The sequence below is a fragment of the Myxine glutinosa genome, chromosome 5 (assembly GCF_964187855.1).
Source record: "Myxine glutinosa chromosome 5, kmMyxGlut1.1, whole genome shotgun sequence".
Taxonomy (NCBI): Eukaryota; Metazoa; Chordata; class Myxini; order Myxiniformes; family Myxinidae; genus Myxine; species Myxine glutinosa.
In genome coordinates this window covers 191,196,366-191,219,433 of record NC_136265.1, presented here as the reverse complement: position 1 = coordinate 191,219,433, position 23,068 = coordinate 191,196,366, and the positions used below count along the sequence as shown (strand labels likewise).

At 48.4% G+C, this 23,068-nt stretch overlaps 1 protein-coding gene across 1 annotated transcript in view; it reads left to right on the top strand.

Annotated features, from left to right (window-relative positions):
• The window catches only part of LOC137426566 (estrogen receptor beta), a 348,041-nt gene that overhangs the window by 317,156 nt on the left and 7,817 nt on the right, over positions 1-23,068 (top strand). The window contains exon 7 of the mRNA XM_068115196.2: positions 4,067-4,241. Within this exon, the coding sequence (XP_067971297.2) occupies positions 4,067-4,241 (175 nt within the window). The remainder of the gene's footprint in view (positions 1-4,066; positions 4,242-23,068) is intronic.

Genomic DNA, 23,068 nt, shown 5'->3' with positions numbered 1-23,068 from the left:
ACGTTCACTTGCGCTGAAATGCGCAAGTTATAAACGCCCTGGCTGCGCCCGCGTATCTCCAGCGATAGTCAAGATCATACAGTGCGAGTGATGCAAGTCCTCTCCCTCTCCTCTGCAAGTGCTCTTCCCCCTGCAAGTCCCGTTCAAGTCCTCCCTCTCTGCAAGTCCTTTACAACGCGCTTATCCTCTGCCAGTCCTTTCCAAGTCCTGTTGAGGGCTTTGCGCATCAGGTTATATAGCCCCGCCCCGCGAGCCTTCTGTAACTCACCAGACTCTTCTCACCACGCCCTCTGACGCAACCACCTCGGAGCTCTGATTGGTGGCTCATGCTTACCGTCATCGCCTCTGCCGCTCCCGACCTCAACGCCACCCCCACCTTTTTAGGCCTACCTTGTGTTAGCTCGACTAATGAACAACCAATGCTTAACAAACTGGATTGCGCCCACAGAGGTGGAATGGTTTGCCAAAGTAGGACCTATTCTCCTGTCTTTACACAACGCAGGATTACCACTGGAAAGGGCCTACTCTCACACATACTAAGACATAACTATACTACAAATGAGGCTACATGTTGCTTGTGTGACTATCTATGGGGGGCAACCTTTAACCTTTATTGAGCTCACTGTACACATCTCAAAACCGTAGCAATATATATTTATTTATACTGTTGATTGCACCCAACATACAGGTCCTGTAGTTAGTTATTTACCAGAGTAGTTCCTTCCCTTTGTATAGTTGGTAGATTGTACTTGAATGCATTGATGAGGGATGGAGAGGTCCCCCCCCCCCACCCCCCCCCCCTTTTAACCCCTCCATATTCTCGGAGTAATTATAAATTGCATGAGCTTCGTGATGCACTGGGCACTAATTAGCTTATCATGCCAAAAGCCAGTTTGGAGGTTGCGTCAAGACCAAACTTCTACCTTGATCTTCCTTTAGACAACGCATTAAATACAAAACACTTCATCATTTATGAGGACACACTTTATTTTCCCCCTGGTTTTTTTCACACATTAGCTTACATTGCATTGTCATTATACACGCTGTTCATTGCTCTCCGACCCAAGAACACCACAACCCAATATCCACAACTTCATCACAGACACCGCCACCAACTTGAAAGTCGAGGGGAGAGGGCCATGGAACAGCGGAGGTAATGGACAAACTCTCCCTCTTCAAACCCCGTGAACCACCAGAACAAGCAGGCACTAATTGGCCATTAGCCCTCCTTGACATTAATTTGCTCGCACCAGTAACTAAGAGCTCGCGGCATTTGCCCCCACAGCTGTAAGCGTCACGACACACTGGCACATGTTAATAGAGGAGGACCCATCATGTGCTGTGGTTGGAAGACAAACTGAGCACAATTTGTGATGGAGGTCTCACCTGGGTGGGGCTAACCCTCGGGAGAGCGGGAATACATGCAATCACACTCAATCTTCTTCCAAGTAACCCCTCCCCCTTAGTGTTTAGTTTGTGGAGGCACGACGGCCCCGCTCGGTGAGCCAAGAGGCAGATAACCCTTGTCCTTCTGTCTCTTTCTTTGCTTATCTCCCTTCCGCGGATGTCTGATTGGGTACTGATTGGGTCTGGTGTATAGCCGGTAGGTAAGGCTTAGAGTTAAGCTCTGCACCTCATCTGTTTTCTTTACTGTACTCGCTTACACTCTACCTTGCTTGTAACTGCTCCCCTTGCACATTTGATTGCATATTCCCGTTTTTGATTCATTTTCATTGCCGTTGTTTGTACATTAAATCCTTGAATTCCCCCCTGCATGGCCTTCACATTATACCATTGTTTTCTGCACGTAATAAATCCTCTCTTATTGAATTCTCTTTCGATCTGTCTGTGTCCGTCCTTTCCTCGATTGGTCCAACACTGTCCGCACCTGGGTTAATCTAAGGTTATAATTCCACAATTGATTGTCTCTCATCTAAGTCTGGTATGCACTCGCGATTTCTCTGCCGCCCCAATCAAGATATAATCAAGATGACTTTAGTGCATAACCGAGGGCGCGTCCCCTGGTCAGGAGGCCACGTGACCTCCAGTTAAGAGGCAATTAGACGGAGGACACTGGACCACGTGGTTGACTAATTGGTGTTCGTGTTTGCCTATGAACCCAACGTGACACAACGTTATATGTTCTCTGTGGCCTCAGGTGAGTCTAAGTCCGAGGGGAACAGAGGATCCCTCTCGTAGTAGACTCGAAATCCGTAGGTGTAACATTATATATATATATACAGTGAAACCTTGACTTACGAGTTTAATTCGTTCTGTGACCGAGCTCGTAACTCAATTTGCTCGTTTCTCAAATTAAATTTCCCCATTAAAATGCATTGAAATGCTATTAATCCGTTCCAGCCCGCAAAAATCACACCAATTTTTTTTTTTATATACAGTATATATAAAAATATCTCGCGCTTTATATTTCACCTGTATGCAGCATACAAGTTGGCAGGATGGCCTGGACTGGAGGTACGCACACTTGACTCTAAACTGTCCAGCCTGGGTTTGAATCCCGACCCAGCTATAACCTGTCATGTCGGTGTTTCACAGGCAGGGTGATTCATCAATGTGTGTACCGCTAAACTGGGCGCCCCGTTTGCGTCCCATTAGTTGTTGGATGTTAAGGATCTCACCGTGTCTTCCACAAAGAGAAGGCGAGCTATCGCCGGCACTCTGAACAAGTTGTGGCCTGGCATGCTCTTCTCCTCTGCCGTTATATACGTCCTCCTCGGCATCTTTTTCCAGAAGAGCCCTGTCTCGTCACAGTTGAAGATTTGCTGGGGGATGTATCGTTCGGCTTCTATCAGTTCGGCAAAAGTTATAATAAAATCTTCAGCTGCCTTCACATCCGAGCTTGCTGCCTCACCATGCCTGACGACGGAGTGAATGCCGGTCCTCTTCTTAAAATTATCAAACCATCCCCGACTGGCTTTGTATGACTCTTCCGATGCCTCGTCCGTTGATGTTCCCGCCGTCTGCTGCACCAAATCCCCGTAAATGTCTCGGGCCTTCTCACACATGATGCTCTCGGTCACGGTATCTCCTGCGAGCTGCTTCTCCGTCAACCACACAAACAACAACTTCTCCATCTCTTCATGGACAGAGGTCCGGAGCTTTGAAATAATCGTAACGCCCTTGGCTGGCGTTATAGCCTTTATCGACTCCTTCTGCTTCAAAATCGTACATATCGTAGAAGTACTACGATCGTACTGCCTCGCCAAGTCGACAACACGCACACCTCGCTCATGTTTTTCGACGATTGCGTGTTTTATATCCAAGCACATCATCCTCTTCTTCTTCTCAGTACTGCCCTTGGCACTCAATTTCTTAGGACCCATGGTTAAAACTAAGAAATTTTCCAAAATAACCAAAATGCGAAAACAAAGCAGCAGCGATATACGGCAGAGATGCTTGCACGGCAAGATAACCACGTGACCGGAACCCACCTGGTGGCGGGTGGCGTAAGCTCGTAACTCAGATCTCGGCTCGCATCTCAAAGCAAAAAACCGCCCGAGCGACGGCTCGTATCTCGGAAAACTCGTAAGTTGGTGCACTCGTAAGTCAAGGTTTCACTGTATATATATATATATATATATATATATATATATATATATATATATATATATATATATATATATATATATATATATATATATAGATATATATATATATAGATAGATAGATATATATATATATATATATATATATATATAGATATATATATATATATATATACATACATACATTCATTCATACATATATATATATATATATATATATACACACAATCATACATACAATCATTCATACATACATACATACAATCATACATACATACAAATATACATATACACATTTATATTAAAATTTTCTCCATTATTTTAAGATTCATATTAAACTCAAAAGTGCATCTAAAGTCCAAAATCAAAACAATTGTTATTCAAGAAATGACTGCTCGTACCATACTGCGTCGTAAAATTACGAGTAGTCATTTTTGAGGAAGGTAACTCGATGAATCATCTTATTTGTACACATCATAAGTTCATGTTCACGTGTTTAGGCCTGATGGTAGCGACTTCGGAGAAGGATGGAAGTCGAGCGAAGGTGCAGCAGCTCGTGGAAGCGACGACAGACACACTCGTCAAATGCATCGCCCGTCGGAGTCTCGCCACCCCTGAACAGTTCCGACGCCTGTCGCACCTCCTCACCATCCTCTCACACATTCGACATATCAGGTACCATAACCGAGTCATGTCAATCCTTATTGTGTGCGATTATTATTTTTTGTTTTTTTTGAAAAAGAACAGAATACACTTCTATAATGCAAGACTGAAGGAAGTCATTTTTTTGTTTAGTGTTGCTTCTATTATTATGAGTGCATTCAGACGTCTAAAAGTGCTGTGGATGCGTTCCAACCTCTTAGAGTGCTATAAGAAAAGTGCTATAAGAAACTATAATTAGTGCTATAAGAAACAGCGCTCTAAGAGGTCATTGCAACATGTTTCCGACAGCACGATTTCTTAACTATGGTCATGCCACTGGGCTCACTTGGGTATCGGTAATAGCACTCATAATGATACTGTACACATGATAAACATATTAAAGCATTTTCTAAATAACTAGAACAACACTCTTTGATGTCGCACCCTTGACCAATATGCCTCCGCCCACATTATTACATCATTATACATACTTGTACCAAGTTTGATTTAAATCCCTTCAGCAATTCTCAAGTATCACATTTTTACCGAAAATGACCTCTGACCTTTGATGCCAAAATCTAATTGGTTCGTGTTTGCATCATGAAATATACTTATACCAAGTTTGGTCAAAATCCCATCACTGGTTCACAAGTTAGCTCGGTTACAGAATTTTTACCTAACCGGACCTCTGACCTTTGACCTCTTGACCCCAAAAGCGAATTGGTGAATCTTTACATCATCGTACATGATTGATGTAAGTTTGATTTAAATCCCTTCAGCCGTTTTCTAGTTATCACAGTAACGAAAACCAATCACGGACGAACGGACAGCCGGACGGACAGCCGGATGGACAACCCGAAAAATGTAATACTTCTGGCCGTCGGCAGAGACATAAAATAATCTTTTTGAATGATAGGTATTGGTATTAGAAAATACAATAAGTTACGTGCTCTCCAGTGCATTCAGTTGGAACTGGCATAAGACCTTGCATTTGGTCGGAGCTTGTGGCGGAGCTACTCCCGGGAGGATGGGCCAGGCTGTGGCTCAACCCTCTTGAAAACGGCAGGCTTCTTGGAGAAGGCCAGGGTGGACTAAGAATGGATCTAACAGTTGATGTACTCAAACCCAAGGTCCGACCAATATCTACCTGACGTTCACCCACATACACACACCTGATGACATGCATTTTTACATCCAAACTTTTCCTTAATTGTTGGGACACATTACCAGCACTCACTCGCAGGACTTGGTCGGACATTATGCGTTAAGAAATGCTTGCAAAAACACGCCAAAGCAAGGCTGATAATGTCATTTGGAGATCACACAACGAGAATCAGCCCTTGTAGTGTAATCCGAGGTTCTTTTGATATTTTACTGCTGGTGAATTATCCAATGAGAGGTTCTATTGCATCTATCTGCACAAAACAATGGCATTAAAATACAGCCAAGTTATTTATTTTGTATGCAAGGTCGAGGCTCATGGAAGAGTGAGATTTATAAATAAAAAAAATAGTGTAACCATATTAAGGTCATGATATCTACAAAGCCAAGTTTATACTTGATGTTTAATATTCATGCAATCAGGATAATCTGGCCCTTCATTTTAAAGATGTAAAAGTGGGTGGTAGATGGGTTGGGGGGTAACTTACCTCTTCATAGTTATCAAACACTAATTATGATTATCTTAGCCCCCCATTTTTGGAAGCTTTATTGAAGGAGAACAAAATATGAAGTTGTTGCAGGCACAACTACAACGGCACTCGGTAGAGCGCATATCTCCGCCAGGCTGAACAGTTTGTTTTGTATCCACTGATAGGCCGGATCTGGATTCAGACCTGAACCAAAACCTCATCGGCTTGTTCTTGTCACCAAACTAACTCATCCACCTAGTTTAGTCATAACTCGTCCATAACGTTTTGAAATATGTTATATATCGGTTTTCGCCCGATCTCTCAATGTTGAAGAATCACTTAAAATTAAATAATTCTCGTATCCGAATCCATATTCAGATATTCACCAAAATCGAATCGATTAGTCCATGTCACACACCCAACCTGTTCACAATTTTTCGTCCAAATCAATCCATAACTTTTTGAGATATCCTGCCATGTATCGTTTTTGGCCCTATCTCCCAATGGTGAAGAATCACTTAAAAATTCTAGTATCCGGATCCGAATCTTTACCAAAATCTAATAATTTAGTCCTTGTCACATACAATACCTCTCCACCAAATTTCGTCCGAATCCGTCCACAACTTTTTGAGATATCTTGTTCACAGACAGACAGACAGAGAAATAGACAAACAGACAGGGGTGAAAACATAACCTCCATTCGCCTTCTGCGGCGGAGGTAAAAAGAGGAGCTAAATTAATTGTAATTACCTGGACCAATTATATGAACATGTAACTTGCTTACCCCTTTTTCAAACTTCAATCAAAATGTGTGTACATCATCTCTTTGGACGACTGGACGGTTTCCCCTTTTTATGAGAATACTTTATTTATTCATGTTAGTTATTTTTGTATTGGTATGTACGATGAATGTAAAGTTGTATGTTGGGTTAATGAGGTGTGGATAAGACACAATGGGACAAATCACCCAAAGCCGATGAGCAGGTAACACGAAATAATGAAATTATTATTTATTTATTTTTGGATACAAGATCGAGGCTCGTGTAAGACCTAAAACTTTGTAAGATGAATGATCGTTTCAGGGTTGTCCACGTCACAACATGCTCACCATTCAGCACGTCCAGTCCGAGTTTGATCTCTGGTTGGAGAGGAATACTAATAATGGGATATTGGAGCACTTTGTACTTTTTATGGGGACGTAACACCGGCCTGCACATAAAACTGGTCCATATGCAGTTTCATTGTGAACGTTAAAGATGTCGCGGTATCTCTAGAAAAGTGCAAGCCAATGCGTGCAGGTTTACTGGCTAAGTTGTCTTCCCAGAGTGTAAATAATGTATGCAAGTTAGTGATAAACAAGAACGATAGTCTAAACAATGGCGTAGCCGGGTCTAACTATAGTTGCGGAGGATAGTATGACCTGAGTGGGGATACCAGTTAGCAAATAATATAAGTATTAGAAAAATTCAATAAACACCACATCTCTGTGCCACCTTTAGTCGAACGTCAGGTATTAGAGCAGGTTCGTGAAGAACTTGGACAAAAAACGGACCCAGTCTGAATGTTGTTATATCCAGTCAATGGCGAAACTGCAAATGGGGAATCCGCGAATGTCACGGATGGAAACCCTTACATCATTTACTCATTCTGCTTTACCCTCAATATCTCTATATTTTCATTCCAAACAGCATCATTCATCATTCCAATCACAAATTTATATTCTATGGCATTACTATATCAAAATATAATGTTAAATCACGGCTGTATTGAGATATCAAATCGGCGAACCGTTATCATCTGTTCACTTCCTGATTCGGGAGCAAGGTCCGTGTTGATCACATTTCAAAATCATAATTTTATTGAGGAATTTATGAAACCTCCCTACCTACCTTATGACACCCGCTGGGACCTCAAAACGTTCCTAAACGCAAATGTAATGGTTACTAAATTCATCCCCCTGTTATGTGACCGGATTCTCAGCTCTGATTGGTGGACTTTTGTGAGGGACAAGCATACATAATACACTGGACGGACAGATAAACGCCGTTCCAGACGGCGTTGCCCTACGGGAATGTTGCCTTAATACTGTAGGAAGAATGTTTGAAAATTGCACATCGTTTTGGACTACCCTGCGTATGTATATATGTATGTTTGTTTGTATGTATGCATGTATGTATGTTTGTGTGTTTGTTTGTATGTATGTTTGTTTGTATGTATTGTTACGGATTCGTCACTTCCGTTGTTGTGGTTTTCATCCACTGTAAACATTTTTTATTCCATGTACTATTATTGTTTTCAAAAGGTTTATTGTTTATGAACTGTTTTCAAAAGGTGAAAAAGTTAGAGTTAAAAGAAACCGGAAACCAGATCGGGAACCGGACGACGAAGAGGAAGAAGAGAAAAGAAGGCGGAGCAAGTGGAGTCGGACAAGAAGCATAGTTACTTTGCGGTTTGGAGCGAACGTTGGCGAGCAAGAGTCACGAGTGAACTTTGGGTTTCCCAGGAAAGGGATTCCTGCGACAGAGTGGTTATCGCTGTGACAGATTAACCTGCGTGTCAGGTTTTGCGATCGATTCCGGAGAGAATCATTGTTGGGCCGTTACGTCTCGAGAACGGGCCGTTGGCCATTTTGACTCGCGCGTTTTGTGCGTCGAGCAAGGTTTCTTTGAGTCATTTCATTTAAAACATTAACTTTTTTACCTTTTGAAAATAGCAATATCTATTTCCCTTAAACGACAACAATAATAGTACATGGAATCAAAAATGTTTAAAGTGGATGAAAACCACAACAACGGAAGTGACGAATCCATAACACAACATACAGCTATTTGATCTTCATTTCAACAATATTGATAGATAATGGTGATATAATATAACAAATATCATGAAACATTTACATTTTGTAGTCCATTGTATAATTTAAATAAACATAAATGCAAATTTCGCATGTGGAAAAAGTAAGTACACCCCGACATTTATCACTACTTCAAATACCTAAAATTAGAATCAGGTGCACCAGCTCAGGTGCAAATGATTAGAACATCGTTAGAGAGGATCTTGGAGGAACCTGTCATATTTAAACCTTAGACATTTAGTTTGGTTTGCTCTTTGTTGTTGAAGTGTGCGGCGTCACCATGCCTAGATCAAAAGAGCTATCTGAGGCCTTCAGAAAGAAGGTTATAGATGCCTACGAGTCTGGGAAGGGATTTAAAAAGATCGCCAAACAATTTGACATCAATCATTCGACTATCCGGAAGATCCTCTACAAGTGGAGAAGATTCCAAACAACTGCCAACTTGTTCATGCCAGGCCGCCCCAGCAAGTTCAGCCCGAGAGCAGACCGCAAGATGCTGAAAGAAGTCTCTAAGAACCCCAGAATGTCATCACGGGACCTACAGGTAGCTCTTGCCACTGTTGATGTCAAAGTGCACGAGTCTACCATGAGAAAGAGGATGCACAAATTTGATCTACATGGGAGGTGTGCCAGGAGGAAACCTTTGCTGTCCAGAAAGAACATCAGGGCAAGACTAAAGTTTGCCAATGAACACCGAGGCAAAGACCAGCACTTCTGGAACAATGTGCTCTGGACAGATGAGTCAAAGGTAGAGCTATTTGGCCACAGTACCAGAAGACATGTTTGGCGAAAACCAAAGACAGCATTTGACCACAAGAACCTGATACCAACTGTAAAGCATGGTGGTGGAAATATTATGGTTTGGGGCAGCTTTGCTGCATCAGGGCCTGGGCAGCTCACCATCATCGAATCCACTATGAATTCTTCATTGTACCAGAGGGTGCCTGAGGATAATGTGAGGCCATCTGTCGGAAAGTTGAAGCTCAACCGAAGGTGGACCTTGCAACATGACAATGACCCTAAACATACCAGTAAATCCACCAAGGAATGGCTGAAAAGTAAGAAATGGAGGGTTCTGGAATGGCCAAGTCAAAGCCCGGATCTAAATCCCATCGAGATGTTGTGGGGGGATTTGAAACGAGCTGTGCAACAATTTTTTGTTGAATAAATTATTGCAAAGTCAATATATCATTGTTTTTTGTTCAATTAGATCACCTTTATCGATAGATACTGTTTAAATGAAGATCAAATATTGATATGTCCACATATGTTAAAAAGATAAAAAACATTTCATGGGGTGTACTTACTTTTTCCACATGCAAAATTTGCATTTATGTTTATTTAAATTATACAATTGACTACAAAATGTAAATGTTTCATGATATTTGTTATATTATATTGAAGGAACTGCGCTCCAACGCGAGTCGAAAGAATTGACGCGACCAAAGACGGAATTCGTCCGAGTTGCTTTATTGAAACAAAACAGCTCAGGTATTCTGACAAGCCCGTTTTTCGGGCAACAATATATATACACATTTATGTCGGGAAGTTTGCCCGGCAAAAGCTATACCGGGCATGCCCGGGTATCAAGGGCGAGCCTTGGAAAGGCGAGTCTGGACCTGCCCGGGCGTGTTGGGCTGCGGCCTGGCAAGTCGAGGCTGGGCGTGCCCGGGCGCTCTGGGCGAGCACTGGAAAGGCGATAGCGGGCATGCCCGGACGCTCTGGGTGAGCCCTGGAAAGGCGATAGCGGGCATGCCCAGACGCTCTGGGCGTGCCCTGGAAAGGCGATAGCGGGCATGCCCGGACGCTCTGGGCGAGCCCTGGAAAGGCAATAGCGGGCATGCCCGGACGCTCTGGGCGAGCCCTGGAAAGGCGAGAGCAGGCATGCCCGGGAAAGACGAGACCGGGCGTGCCCGGGAGGTTCGGGCGTGCCCGGGAACAGTGAGTCCGGGCATGCCCGGGAGAGGCGCGTCTGGCCGTGTTCTGGCCGGTGCAAGGCGATTATGTACATCCAGCGGTAACCGCTACACACGCCCCTCCAGAATCGACCTGCACTGGCAGGGTCAATTTAAGGGGGGCCCGGATGACCCGGCCGAAGCGACCCCTGGAGGGTCGTGGGGAGGGGTCTGACGTGGTGGTGGGTGGTCGAGCGGGGGGAACTGTGGACGGGGGGCGGCCTCGCCGCGGAGGAAGGGCCAACCGTGGTGGTCGCTGGACGTCCATGTGCGCCGGTTTGAGGCGGTCCACAGAAATCCGGTCCGGCCTGCCGCCGAAGTCGACGATGAAAGACTTGTCGCCCCGTCGCAGGACCCGGAAGGGCCCGTCGTACGGCGGCCGGAGTGGCCCCCGGTGCGCGTCATGACGCACAAAGACGTACTCCGCTGTGCGAAGCGCCGGGGGGACGTAGGACTGGGGGCCACCGTGGCGGGACGTCGGCACGGGGGCAAATCGTCGGGCGGCCTCCTGGAGGTCCGAGCGCTGGCGAGCGGCGGACCAGGGACTGGTAGCGTCAGGCACGAATTCGCCCGGGACGCGGAGTGGCTGGCCGTAGACGAGCTCGGCGGCGGACGCCTGGAGGTCTTCCTTGGGGGCCGTGCGAAGGCCCAAAAGGACCCACGGCAGCCGGTCGGCCCAACCGTCGTCCTGAAGGCCGGCCATGAGTGCGGCCTTCATGGAGCGGTGAAACCGCTCGCACAACCCATTGGCTTGGGGGTGGTAGGCCGTGGTGCGGTGCAGCGTGACCCCCAACAAACGGGCGACCGCGCCCCAAAGCTCAGACGTGAACTGTGGGCCGCGGTCGGACGAGATGTCCGATGGTGCGCCGAAGCGCGCGACCCAGGTGGCGATGAACGCCTGCGCCACGTCGGCGGTGGTGGTGGAGGTGAGGGGCACGGCCTCCGGCCACCTGGTGGTCCTGTCCACCATGGTGAGCAGGTGGGTGAACCCCCGCGAGGGGGGCAGGGGACCCACCAGGTCCACGTGGACGTGGTCGAAACGCCGTTCAGGCACGGCGAAAGGTGCCAGCGGGGCCTGGGTGTGGCGGTGGACCTTGGCTCGCTGGCAGGCCGTGCAGGCGTTGGCCCAGTCGCGGATGTTTCGTCGAAGACCGTGCCAGACGAAACGCGCCGACACCAGCTTCTGAGAAGCTTTCCGGCCCGGGTGAGAAAGGCCGTGGATGGAGGCGAAGATGCGGCGCTGCCAGGAAACGGGCACGATGGGGCGAGGCTGGCCCTGGGAGACGTCGCAGAGCAGGACGGTGCCCGCGAAGGGGATGTCGGCCAGGCGGAGGCCCGTGTCCGCCACGCGGAGTGCCTGCACCGAGGCGTCGGTGGTCTGGTCGGCCGCCATGAGCGTGAAGTCCACGCCGAGGTGGACCGCGTTCGCGCTGGCCCGCGAAAGGCAGTCGGCCACGGCGTTGTCTTTGCCGGCGACGTGCTGGATGTCCGTGGTGAACTCCGACACGGCGGAGAGGTGGCGCTGCTGGCGGGCCGACCACGGCTCCGTGACCTTAGCCATTGCATAGACCAACGGCTTGTGGTCGACGAAAGCCGTGAACGGGCGGCCCTCCAGGAGGTGTCGGAAATGGCGAACGGCCAGGAATAGCCCGAGCAGCTCGCGGTCGAACGTGCTGTAGTTTAACTCGTTCGGCCGGAGTTGCCGGCTGAAAAAAGCGAGTGGCTGCCAAACCCCGTCCACCCATTGCTCATGGACGGCGCCCACCGCGTAGTTGGAGGCGTCCGTAGTGAGGGCGATGGGCGCGTTGAGCACCGGGTGAGCCAGCAGCGTTGCGTCGGCGAGGGCCCGTTTGGCACTGGCGAAGGCCGCGTCCATGGCCGCGGACCAAACAATGTCATGCTTGGCCGGCTTGCCCCGGAGGGCCTCGTAAAGGGGCCGCATGAGCTGAGCAGCGCGGGGCACGAATCGGTGATAAAAATTCACCATGCCGAGGAACTCTTGGAGGGCCTTGATGGAACGGGGACGCGGGAACGTGGTGATGGCCTCGACCTTGGTCGGCAGCGGCACGGCCCCGGTCTTGGTGATGCGGTGGCCCAAAAAGTCAACGGTCGTCGCGCCGAAGTGGCATTTGACCGGGTTGACAATTAAGCCGTGCTCGCTGAGGCGACCGAACAGTGTTCGGAGGTGGAGGAGGTGCTCGGCGCGGGACGTGCTGGCGACGAGGATGTCGTCCAGATAGACGAAAAGAAACGGCAGGTCGCGCAGCACGCCGTCCATCAAGCGCTGGAACGCCTGGGCCGCGTTCTTGAGGCCAAACGGCATCCGCAAAAATTCGAACAGGCCGAACGGCATGATGACGGCCGTCTTCGGGACGTCGGCTGCCCGGACAGGTACCTGGTGGTAGCCCCGTATCAGGTCAATTTTCGAAAAGATGACCCGTCCCGCCAAACGGGCGGAAAAGTCCTGAATATGCGGGATCGGGTACCTGTCGGGGGTGGTAGCGTCATTGAGACGGCGGTAGTCGCCACACGGGCGCCATCCACCCCCCGGCTTTGGCATGATGTGCAGTGGCGAGGCCCACGCGCTGTCGGAGCGCCGCACGATGCCGAGGTGCTCCAACGCGTCGAATTCGGCCTTTGCCACGGCGAGCTTGGCTGGGTCGAGGCGGCGGGCCCTGGCGTGACCGGCGGGCCCTTAGTGGGTATGTGGTGCTCGATCCCGTGCCGCACCGCGACGGCCGAAAACGTCGGCCGCGTGAGGGCCGGGAATTCCACGAGCAGGCGAGCGAACTCGTTCGTTGCCGGGAGGGCGCATGCCAGTTCGGTCGGCGCGGAGCTGCTCATTGTGCACGCCAGGGAGCTGAAGGTCTCGGCGTGGACAAGGCGACGTCGTTTGACGTCGACCAGCAGCCCGTGCGCGCAGAGGAAGTCGGCGCCCAGCAAAGCCACGGGGACGCTGGCGGTAACAAAAGTCCATTGAAAGCGCTGGCTGCCGAAGCAGAGGGTGACGACGCGTGGGCCGAAAGTGCGTATGGCCGAGCCATTAGCAGCGACCAAAGAGGGGCCGCAAACTGCGTCCAGACTGTCCTGCTCAGAGGCAGGTATGGCGCTCAGTTGGGCGCCGGTGTCGCACAGGAAACGCCGTCCAGACGCTTTGTCCCGAATAAACAGCAAGTTGCCCGAGTGGCCGGCGCTCATGGCTGGGAATGAACGCCGGCCCGGCCGTTTCCCGACCTGCCGAAAGTGCACGGGGGCCGGCACGTCCGAGCCTTGTGTCCGAACCTGGCGTGGTAATAACACCACGCCCGGTCAGGTGGAGGCCCCGGCCGTCGTGTCGGAAGCGGGCGGTGCGGCGTGGCGGCCGCCAGTTGCACCGGCAGTTCGACCTCCAACCGCGCAGGGCGCTCGGGCGTCGTGGGCGTCGCCTCGGACGGCGGCGGGCTCCAGGTAACCGCGCCGATGTGCTGGCCCGCCGAGGAGATCTTATCGGCTTCCCTGGCGAGGGCACGGGAATCCGTGATCAACGTGCCAGCCAGGGCGAGGCGTACCGGGTTAGGCAGCTGACGGAGGAACAGCTCCCGGAACAGGAATGCCGGAGAGTGCTCGCCGAGCAACGAGAGCATATAGTCCATGCGCTCGGACGGGCGCGTGTCGCCGAGCTCGGGCAGGTCAAGCAGGCGCCGTGCGCGTGCTGCCGGTGAGAGGGCGAAAGCGCCGAGGAGGAGCGTCTTCAGCGCGTCGTATTTGTCAGCAGCCGGCGGGTGCTGGAGGAGGCTCAAGGCGCGGGTCGCGGTGGCAGAACCGAGCGCCGCCACAACATGGTGGAAGCGGGTGTCGTCCGCGGTGATGCCTCGCAGGGCGAACTGGGAGTCCGCCTGGGCGAACCAAACAGCCGCGTGAGTCTCCCAGAAGGTAGGCAGTTTAAGCGTCACTGCCGTATCCATGTCGGTAGGTCACCAATGAAGGAACTGCTCTCCAACGCGAGTCGAAAGAATTGACGCGACCAAAGACGGAATTCGTCCGAGTTGCTTTATTGAAACAAAACAGCTCAGGTATTCTGACAAGACCGTTTTTCGGGCAACAATATATATACACATTTATGTCGGGAAGTTTGCCCGGCAAAAGCTATACCGGGCATGCCCGGGTATCAAGGGCGAGCCTTGGAAAGGCGAGTCTGGACCTGCCCGGGCGTGTTTGGCTGCGGCCTGGCAAGTCGAGGCTGGGCGTGCCCGGGCGCTCTGGGCGAGCACTGGAAAGGCGATAGCGGGCATGCCCGGACGCTCTGGGCGAGCCCTGGAAAGGCGATAGCGGGCATGCCCGGACGCTCTGGGCGTGCCCTGGAAAGGCGATAGCGGGCATGCCCGGACGCTCTGGGCGAGCCCTGGAAAGGCGATAGCGGGCATGCCCGGACGCTCTGGGCGAGCCCTGGAAAGGCGAGAGCGGGCATGCCCGGGAAAGACGAGACCGGGCGTGCCCGGGAGGTTCGGGCGTGCCCGGGAACAGTGAGTCCGGGCATGCCCGGGAGAGGCGCGTCTGGCCGTGTTCTGGCCGGTGCAAGGCGATTATGTACATCCAGCGGTAACCGCTACAATATCACCTTTATCTCTATAATAATAGCGTAAGGACTCGACTTTGTTATCCCTTTTACGCCGCACCCAATGACCCGATGCCCACGACACTAATGGATTTACGATCTACGAACCGCGCTCTTTGTTTATCACATACAGCCATACTCGAAAAATCTGAATTAGCCGACGTTGGGGCCCAAAAGCATCCGATTAACTGCCGATACGACGCCATCTTACGACGCCATCGTATTGGCGTCTGCTGGGCGAAGGCGAAGCGAGCTGTCCGCTGATTGGACAGTCGAGTGGTGTGAACCAAATGGTCTTTTTATTCCCTTGAACATTTTAAATTAGGATATATAAGGAAACGTCTTTATCGTCATTTTAATAAAGTTAAATGGAGCGACGTTGCGATACTCGGGGTGCGTTGCATAAATCCTCGTAACTCAGAGAGGTGTAGCAGGTGGCGAGACGTAAGGAAGCTTAAAGATAACGAGCTGAAAACAGACGAACGATATGTCAATCTCTTTCTACACCGAACGGAAATAAAAGTATGAGCGGGAAGGCATGGCCTGAACACTTCGAGCAGAGAGGACTGATTGGACTTAACTTAAAGAGAAAAAATTGGAGCTTAACGGAAGAAGAAGATCCCATGAGCACTCCCCGATGCCATCCATAATGGTACACTCTATCCATACACCACATCCTCCCTTCCGTGGATGTTCCACGGGTTTCGGCTAGTCTATCAATATTGTTGAAATGAAGATCAAATAGCTGTATGTTGAAATAGGTTGAAAAAGTCAAAACTTTACATGGGGTGTGCTTACATTTTCACGTGACTGTATATATATCTGTGCAGTGTCTTGTCTTGTGTTGTCTTGTCTTGTGTTGTCACTGAACTACTCCCTCAAACTTTTGTGAAATCGTACTATTCCAACTTGACCCACGGCGGGAGTATGCGCTCTACTGAGTGGCGTTCTAGTTCTATGTATATTTGTATGTATATATTTTTGTATGTATGTATGTTTGTATTATGTATGTATATATTTTTGTATGTATGTATGTTTGTATGTTTGTATTATGTATGTATGTATATATTTTCGTATGTATGTATGTTTGTATTATGTACGTATATATTTTTGTGTGTATGTATGTTTGTATGTATGTATGCATGTATGTATGTATATATGTATGTATGTATGTATGTATGTATGTATGTATGTATGTATGTATGTATACCAACCTCCTACATCTCCTTAAGATTCCTCACCAAATCGCCTGTGCGCTCAGGACAAGATTCTGTACAATTTGCCAAATTCAAATGCATTGCATTGTGTTGCATTGTGGAGTCGAGTCACGATCATGACTGTTGATTTGAAACCAAAGATGAGCTGTTTATCTCATCGAATTCAATTTACTAATGGCATAATTAGTGTCACCTGACCCCGTTGAATGTTATTTTCATTTGAACACTATCATTCGGCCCAGAAAGGCTGTTGGTTATTGGTGCTTTCATCAAACATCATAAAACATGTTAAAGAGTGCTGGTTAATTATATGAGTATCATCACAAGGTCATCCATTCATTATATATATATATATATATATATATATATAATATTTCATTTGGTATGTATGTATAAGGTCATCCATTCATTGTTATACAGTATTTGGCTGCTGGTCAGGATCATATCGGAGGGTGCCGTAATTTTCAGAGAAAGTGACATTGAATAGTCAACAAAAGGTAAAGTGACTCTCAGGCCACCGTCTAAATTAGGGAAGAAATTTGGAATTTGTCGATGGAACGAGCACGTACAGGTGTACTTTTGAGAGACGCCTTCGGATCTTTAATGTCTAGCGAATGCTAGCAGACTTGACCCCCGGCTTATCGTCTTGTCCAACAGATGGCACACTTAGTGATGCATCGCCTTTCCTGTGACGCACCAGGATGACAGGTGTATATTCCGTTTTGGTGATGTGCCATTTCTTGCTGGAGAGGTTGACTGTGTGACTAGGACAAATCGGTTTGATTTTAGTGGAGATCCAGATCCCAAAATGGATACCAGAATTTTTAAATTCCTCACCATTGATCGATAGGACCAAAAACGATATATAGCATGATATTTGAAAAAGTTGTGGATGGATTATGACAAAACTAGGTGGATGAGTCAGGTAGGGGTGACACAAACAAGCCAATTCGATTTTGGTTCAGGTCCGAATCCAGATTGTAAACAAAGCTTGGATACAAAACGTAACCTTTTCGAAGCGGTCCATCACGTCTTTTCATCACGTCTTTTCGAAGCTGTCCATGCGCTCACGCTTTCGAAGTTAAGTAATTTTTCACAATTGTGTTTTTGTCGAAACTGTATTTATCTTTCGGTGTGTGTACCTATAGTGTGTCCTTAGTAAGATTCTCGGTGTTAATTTTTCATACCTGTATACAAAATCGTCGGTTAATTCGTGCCGCGTAAAAATATATATATATTTCCTCCTCTGTTCTTATTCGTTGTTCTTATTCGTTTATTCGTTGTTCTTATTTGTTTATTCGTTCTTCGATCTCCGGCTTCTGGCTTCCGGTTCCTCAGGCGAGTGAAGCGTACTTCGAGCTCTCCACGGCATTGAAGTTTAAGTGTTTTCCCATTCTTGTCTTTGTCAAATTTCCACTGGTTATTTTGCTGTGTACGTGTTATTGTGTGTTTCTGGTTGGTATTGGTTTGTAATTCGTACAAACTTGTGTGTAGTTAATCGTTTTCTGGGTCGTACCTCGTGCGCGGCCTGGTAACTTGGGGCTTCCCTCCCCCCGTCGGTGTTTTGTCGATTTGGGTTCTTTCCTTCGCTGTATTGCTTGTTTCTTTTATTTTATTTTCTCCCCCTCACCTCACCTCCCGAGACAAAGAATTCTATATTGATTCTTTCTCTCCTCCCGGACACGTTGCTTGTTCGCTCTCCTCCTCGTCTCGACTTGTGCCCCGCCCCTGTATCTCGTTTTTCTTCCGCCTCTGCTCCTTCTTTCTCAAATCCACGTTCTCGCTTGGAGACTTTTCCCAGATTGTTTTTCATGGTTTTCATGGTTCTGTTTGGATATTGTTGGAATATGTTTAAACCGCAGCCGTGATGCTGACGCCGCCCCCCCCCCCGCCCCCCCACCCGAATTTCCATGTTTTAAACATTTCCCAGTGTGTACCCTGGTCAGAATAGGTACACCGTATCCCTGCGTGTCGTAAGAGACGACTAAGAGGGTTGGCGTCAGGAAGGGCATCCGGCCATTAAAAAAAACATTGCCTCAAAAAGAGAACCATGACAATTACAACTACATATGGGCAGGGTGCAGCCCGAAGTGGAGATCGGTTTCTGAGGTTTGGGACATGGAATGTAGGGACAATGACAGGGAGATCAGGAGAAGTGGTGGAAGTATTGGTCAGAAGAAGAGTGGACATATGTTGTGTGCAGGAGACGAGATGGAAGGGAAGTGGTGTGAGAATGGTGAAGGGTAGGCAGGGACAGAAATACAAGTTTGTGTGGCAAGGGTGCCCGGAGGGCGTGAATGGTGTTGGTGTCCTGTTTTCTCAGGAGTTTGTAGACAGTGTGGTGAGTGTGACTAGAGTGAGTGGAAGGTTGATGATGGTGAAAATGATGATTGGAAAGCTCTTGGTGAACGTTGAACTTTGCAGCCTTCCTGGCTGCCTTATAACTTTCATGCTCTGCTGTTTCTGCTCCCATACCCTTCGCCTTCTGCCACTCCTTGAACTTCTTCCTCTTCTCGTCAATCCTCTTTCCAACTTCATCATCCCACCACCATGTTTCCGAGTGCCTCGGTGGTCCTTTTGTCCATCCACATACCTCACCAACGGCTCCCAACAGACTAGCTTTCATTGACATCCAACCACTTTCAAGCTCAACCACATCATCCTCTCCCCTACTCAGCCTCTCTTTTAATGCCTCCCTTACTGTCACCTCTTTCAACCTCCACACCTTCATTCTTGGTTGGTACTTCACCCGCCGAGCTCGCCTCGCACCTTTCACCCTTATGTCGCAGACAACCAAGTGGTGCTGTGAAACAGCCTCCTCCCCCGGGATCACCTTTGTGTCCCGGAGGTGCCCCCTATCTCGCCTACGCACCATCAGGTAGTCAACGGTTGTCGTCGACCCACCTGACGTGTATGTAACAAGCTTATTGTCCTCTTTCTGGAACTGAGTATTACAAATCAACAAATCAGCTCCATCAGCAAACTCCAAAATCCTTTCACCTTCTCCATTTCTCACACCATATCCGTAACCCCCATGAACTCCCTCAAAACCATCCATACTCCTTCCCACATGTCCATTCAGATCTCCTCCCACCACAACAACTTCCTCATCTTTCACGTTTTCCATCAGCTTCTCTATCGCACACCAGAACTTGTCCTTCTCTTCATCGCTTCGACCAACCTGCGGAGCATATCGCGAGATGACGTTCACCAAGAGCTTTCCAATCATCATTTTCACCATCATCAACCTATCACTCACTCTAGTCACACTCACCACACTGTCTTCAAACTCCTCAGAAGACAGGACACCACCACCATTCACGCCCTCCGGGCACCCTTGCCACACAAACTTGTATTTCTGTCCCTGCCTACCCTTCACCATTCTCACACCACTTCCCTTCCATCTCGTCTCCTGCACACAACATATGTCCACTCTTCTTCTGACCAATACTTCCACCACTTCTCCTGATCTCCCTGTCATTGTCCCTACATTCCATGTCCCAAACCTCAGAAACCGATCTCCACTTCGGGCTGCACCCTGCCCATATGTAGTTGTAATTGTCATGGTTCTCTTTTTGAGGCAATGTTTTTATGGCCGGATGCCCTTCCTGACGCCAACCCTCTTAGTCGTCTCTTACGACACGCAGGGATACGGTGTACCTATTCTGACCAGGGTACACACTGGGAAACGTTTAAGACATGGAAATTATGGGGGGGGGGGGGGCAGGGCGGCGTCAGCATCACGGCTGCGGTTTAAACATATTCCAACAATATCCAAACGAGATACAGGGGGCGGGGCACAAGTCGAGACGAGGAGGAGAGCGAACAAGCACGTGTCCGGGATGAGAGAAAGAATCAATATATTGTTATGAATTTGGTAGAGCAATATGTAGAGCAGAGTAGATCTGAGTAGGTAAAATGCTCCGGGATGTCGCGATAGCTAGAACCCACTATGTACCTTTAAGTTAGTATGTGTAGGCGTATGCCGGGATAATTGCGTATATATTTCCTGTACGGGGACAGGAAGTGCTAAGTAGTTAGGGCGATAAGGGTAACTTTGTGTGTTTTCCCACCCCTGTGGTCAATCCAATGTCCCTTTTAGCACCGCATCTAGGCGGTAGGAATTCATGCCCCTAGCGCACCTACATTAATTAATTCCCTTCCCTTTCACATCAATGAAACAACACCGACCAAAACGCACCCTGCTGAGACACGATGAGAAGGGGGTGGATCTTTTGATGTCATGGGGAAGGGCGGACGAATGGACGTCACGAGAGGGCATGACGGTGCGTGAGGGAAGTGACGACACGAAGGAGAAGAAGGAACTTCGGAGTTGGACATGAGGCAGAGCAGACGCCATTTGGGGGAGCTGAGAGGATTCAGTCGTGATAAGAGTGCACTGGACATTTTTCCCCTCTCGTTCTTTCCTGCCTTCGTTCCCTCCATCTTCCCTGCGATTGGATCGCGTGCTTGCGTGGGCGACTGTCGTGCCGAGGTTCGCCCCGTTGGTGGCCGTATTAGTGGCCTCTTGCGTACCATCGCCAACCACTCACGATCTCCAAGGCGCCGGGCAGAGACGACAGCCCGAGAAACCGTGGTCCTTCGGACGGGGGCGAGCGTTTGAGAATTGCGGGGCGAGAGGACTGGGGTCGGCGAGCGAGTCGCGTCGGGGAGACCACTCCCGCCCACGTGTCAGGGCCTAGCCATCCAAAGCCTGCACGATCTCCACGCCACGCTCCCAAGCGAGCAAAGCGAAGAACGCATCACACACACACACCCCCTTTGTTCATTTCGTCGTCTGCCATGTGGTTTGTTTAATAACTCTGTCGAGTGGGAGTACTCCATATAGGGGGTTTAGAGCATCATATTTCTTTGTTCTCGGAACCGATAATAAATCCTTATATTATTTTCTGTATATACCTGAACGCAGTTTCCTGTTTCATTTTAATAGATAAGGCGGCGGAGCTTTGCTGTGTCCCGTCCCGCCATTCCGCGCGTTTAACTTTAAGTGTTTGATTTGGAATCCGCTATTGAGTTTTCGCCTCGGGAGTTAAAGCCTCGTCATCGGCAATCCGCAACTATGGTGTTAATCGCGGTTGCGCGACAATATAATTCTTTGTCTATCCGTTTGTCCTGTTTTTAAAAACGCCGGAAAAAGGGTAAAATGCCCGCGAGAGGCAGGGGGGAGAAAAGAAAATCCAAGAAACAAGCAAATACTGTGAAGGAAAGAACTTACACTCACAAAACACCGACGGGGGGAAGGGAGCCCGGAAAGACCAGGCCGCGCACGACGCGCGAATTAAAAACGAACAATCACACACAAATCCGCAACAAGCACAAAACCAAAACTAAACAGAAACACACAACAACACACACACAACAAAACAACCAGCGGAAACCCGACAAAGACACGAATGGGAAAACACTCAAACTTCGATGCCGTGGAGAGCTCGAAGCAAGCCTCGTCGCCCAAGGGACCGGAAGTAACATGGCATATTAAACATTATTTATTATATACATACATATTACACATATTATATACACACATATTTATGTATGATGATACACATTATATGTGGCATATTACACATATTATATACACACATATTGATGTATGATGATACACACATATTGAGGTATGATGATCCACACATATTGATGTATGATGATACACACATATTGATGTATAATGATACACACATATTGATGTATGATGATACACATTATTTGTGGCATATTACACATATTACAGACTAGGCATTTAATATGGAATTATTTTTTTTCTTGACTTGGGTTTACTTTCTTAACTCAGTATATCAATCTGGTGAGTTTCTTTTACACTTTGGTGATTTATTTGTTAAAAGAACCATGTCACTGATTGTCTGTCGCAGCAAGAAGTCAACAACAGGATTATATCACAGGTGGCGTGGCAAAATGTACGGACAGGTGCATTTGACGATTGGCTTCACATTCGGGTATACAAGGGTTGTTGCGTTCTGTATTAGTGGAAAACAACTGCTGCACATCTCCAAAAGTTATTGCCGCTTCCTCTGGAGATGGTCCGTCAACTCGACAATGCTGTTTGTCATGGAGTGGTGGCTGAACGAAATTACGGCATGAAAGAGCGTGCTATTGCTCGGCAGTATGGCATCACTCAAGGTCAGGTGTCAAAGATCCTGAAACGAAATGCTCAGAGGGGTGTCCCTGCTCCAATACCGAGGCCAGGACGTCCCCGCAGAACCACAAGGAGGGATGATCACCAACTGCACCGGTTAGTCCGCAATGGCCATACGAAGTCAGCTAATCGGCTTAGGGATGAGTGGCAGCAACTGACAAATGTGCCTGTATCCAGAAGGCTAGTCAACCAACGACTGGTTCAAGCAGGCTATCGTGCCAGGCATCCCCTGAGAAAGCCACGCCTGACCAGACAACACCGCCAGCGCCGATTTCAGTGGGCCAGAGAGCACCGTCAATGGCAGCCAGGACACTGGAATCACATGATCTTCAGTGACGAGTCTAGATTTCTGGTATATTGTCAAGATGGCCGCGTCCGAGTGCGCAGACAAGTGCATGAAGCCTACAACAAAGGTTGTATAGTGCCAAGAGTCC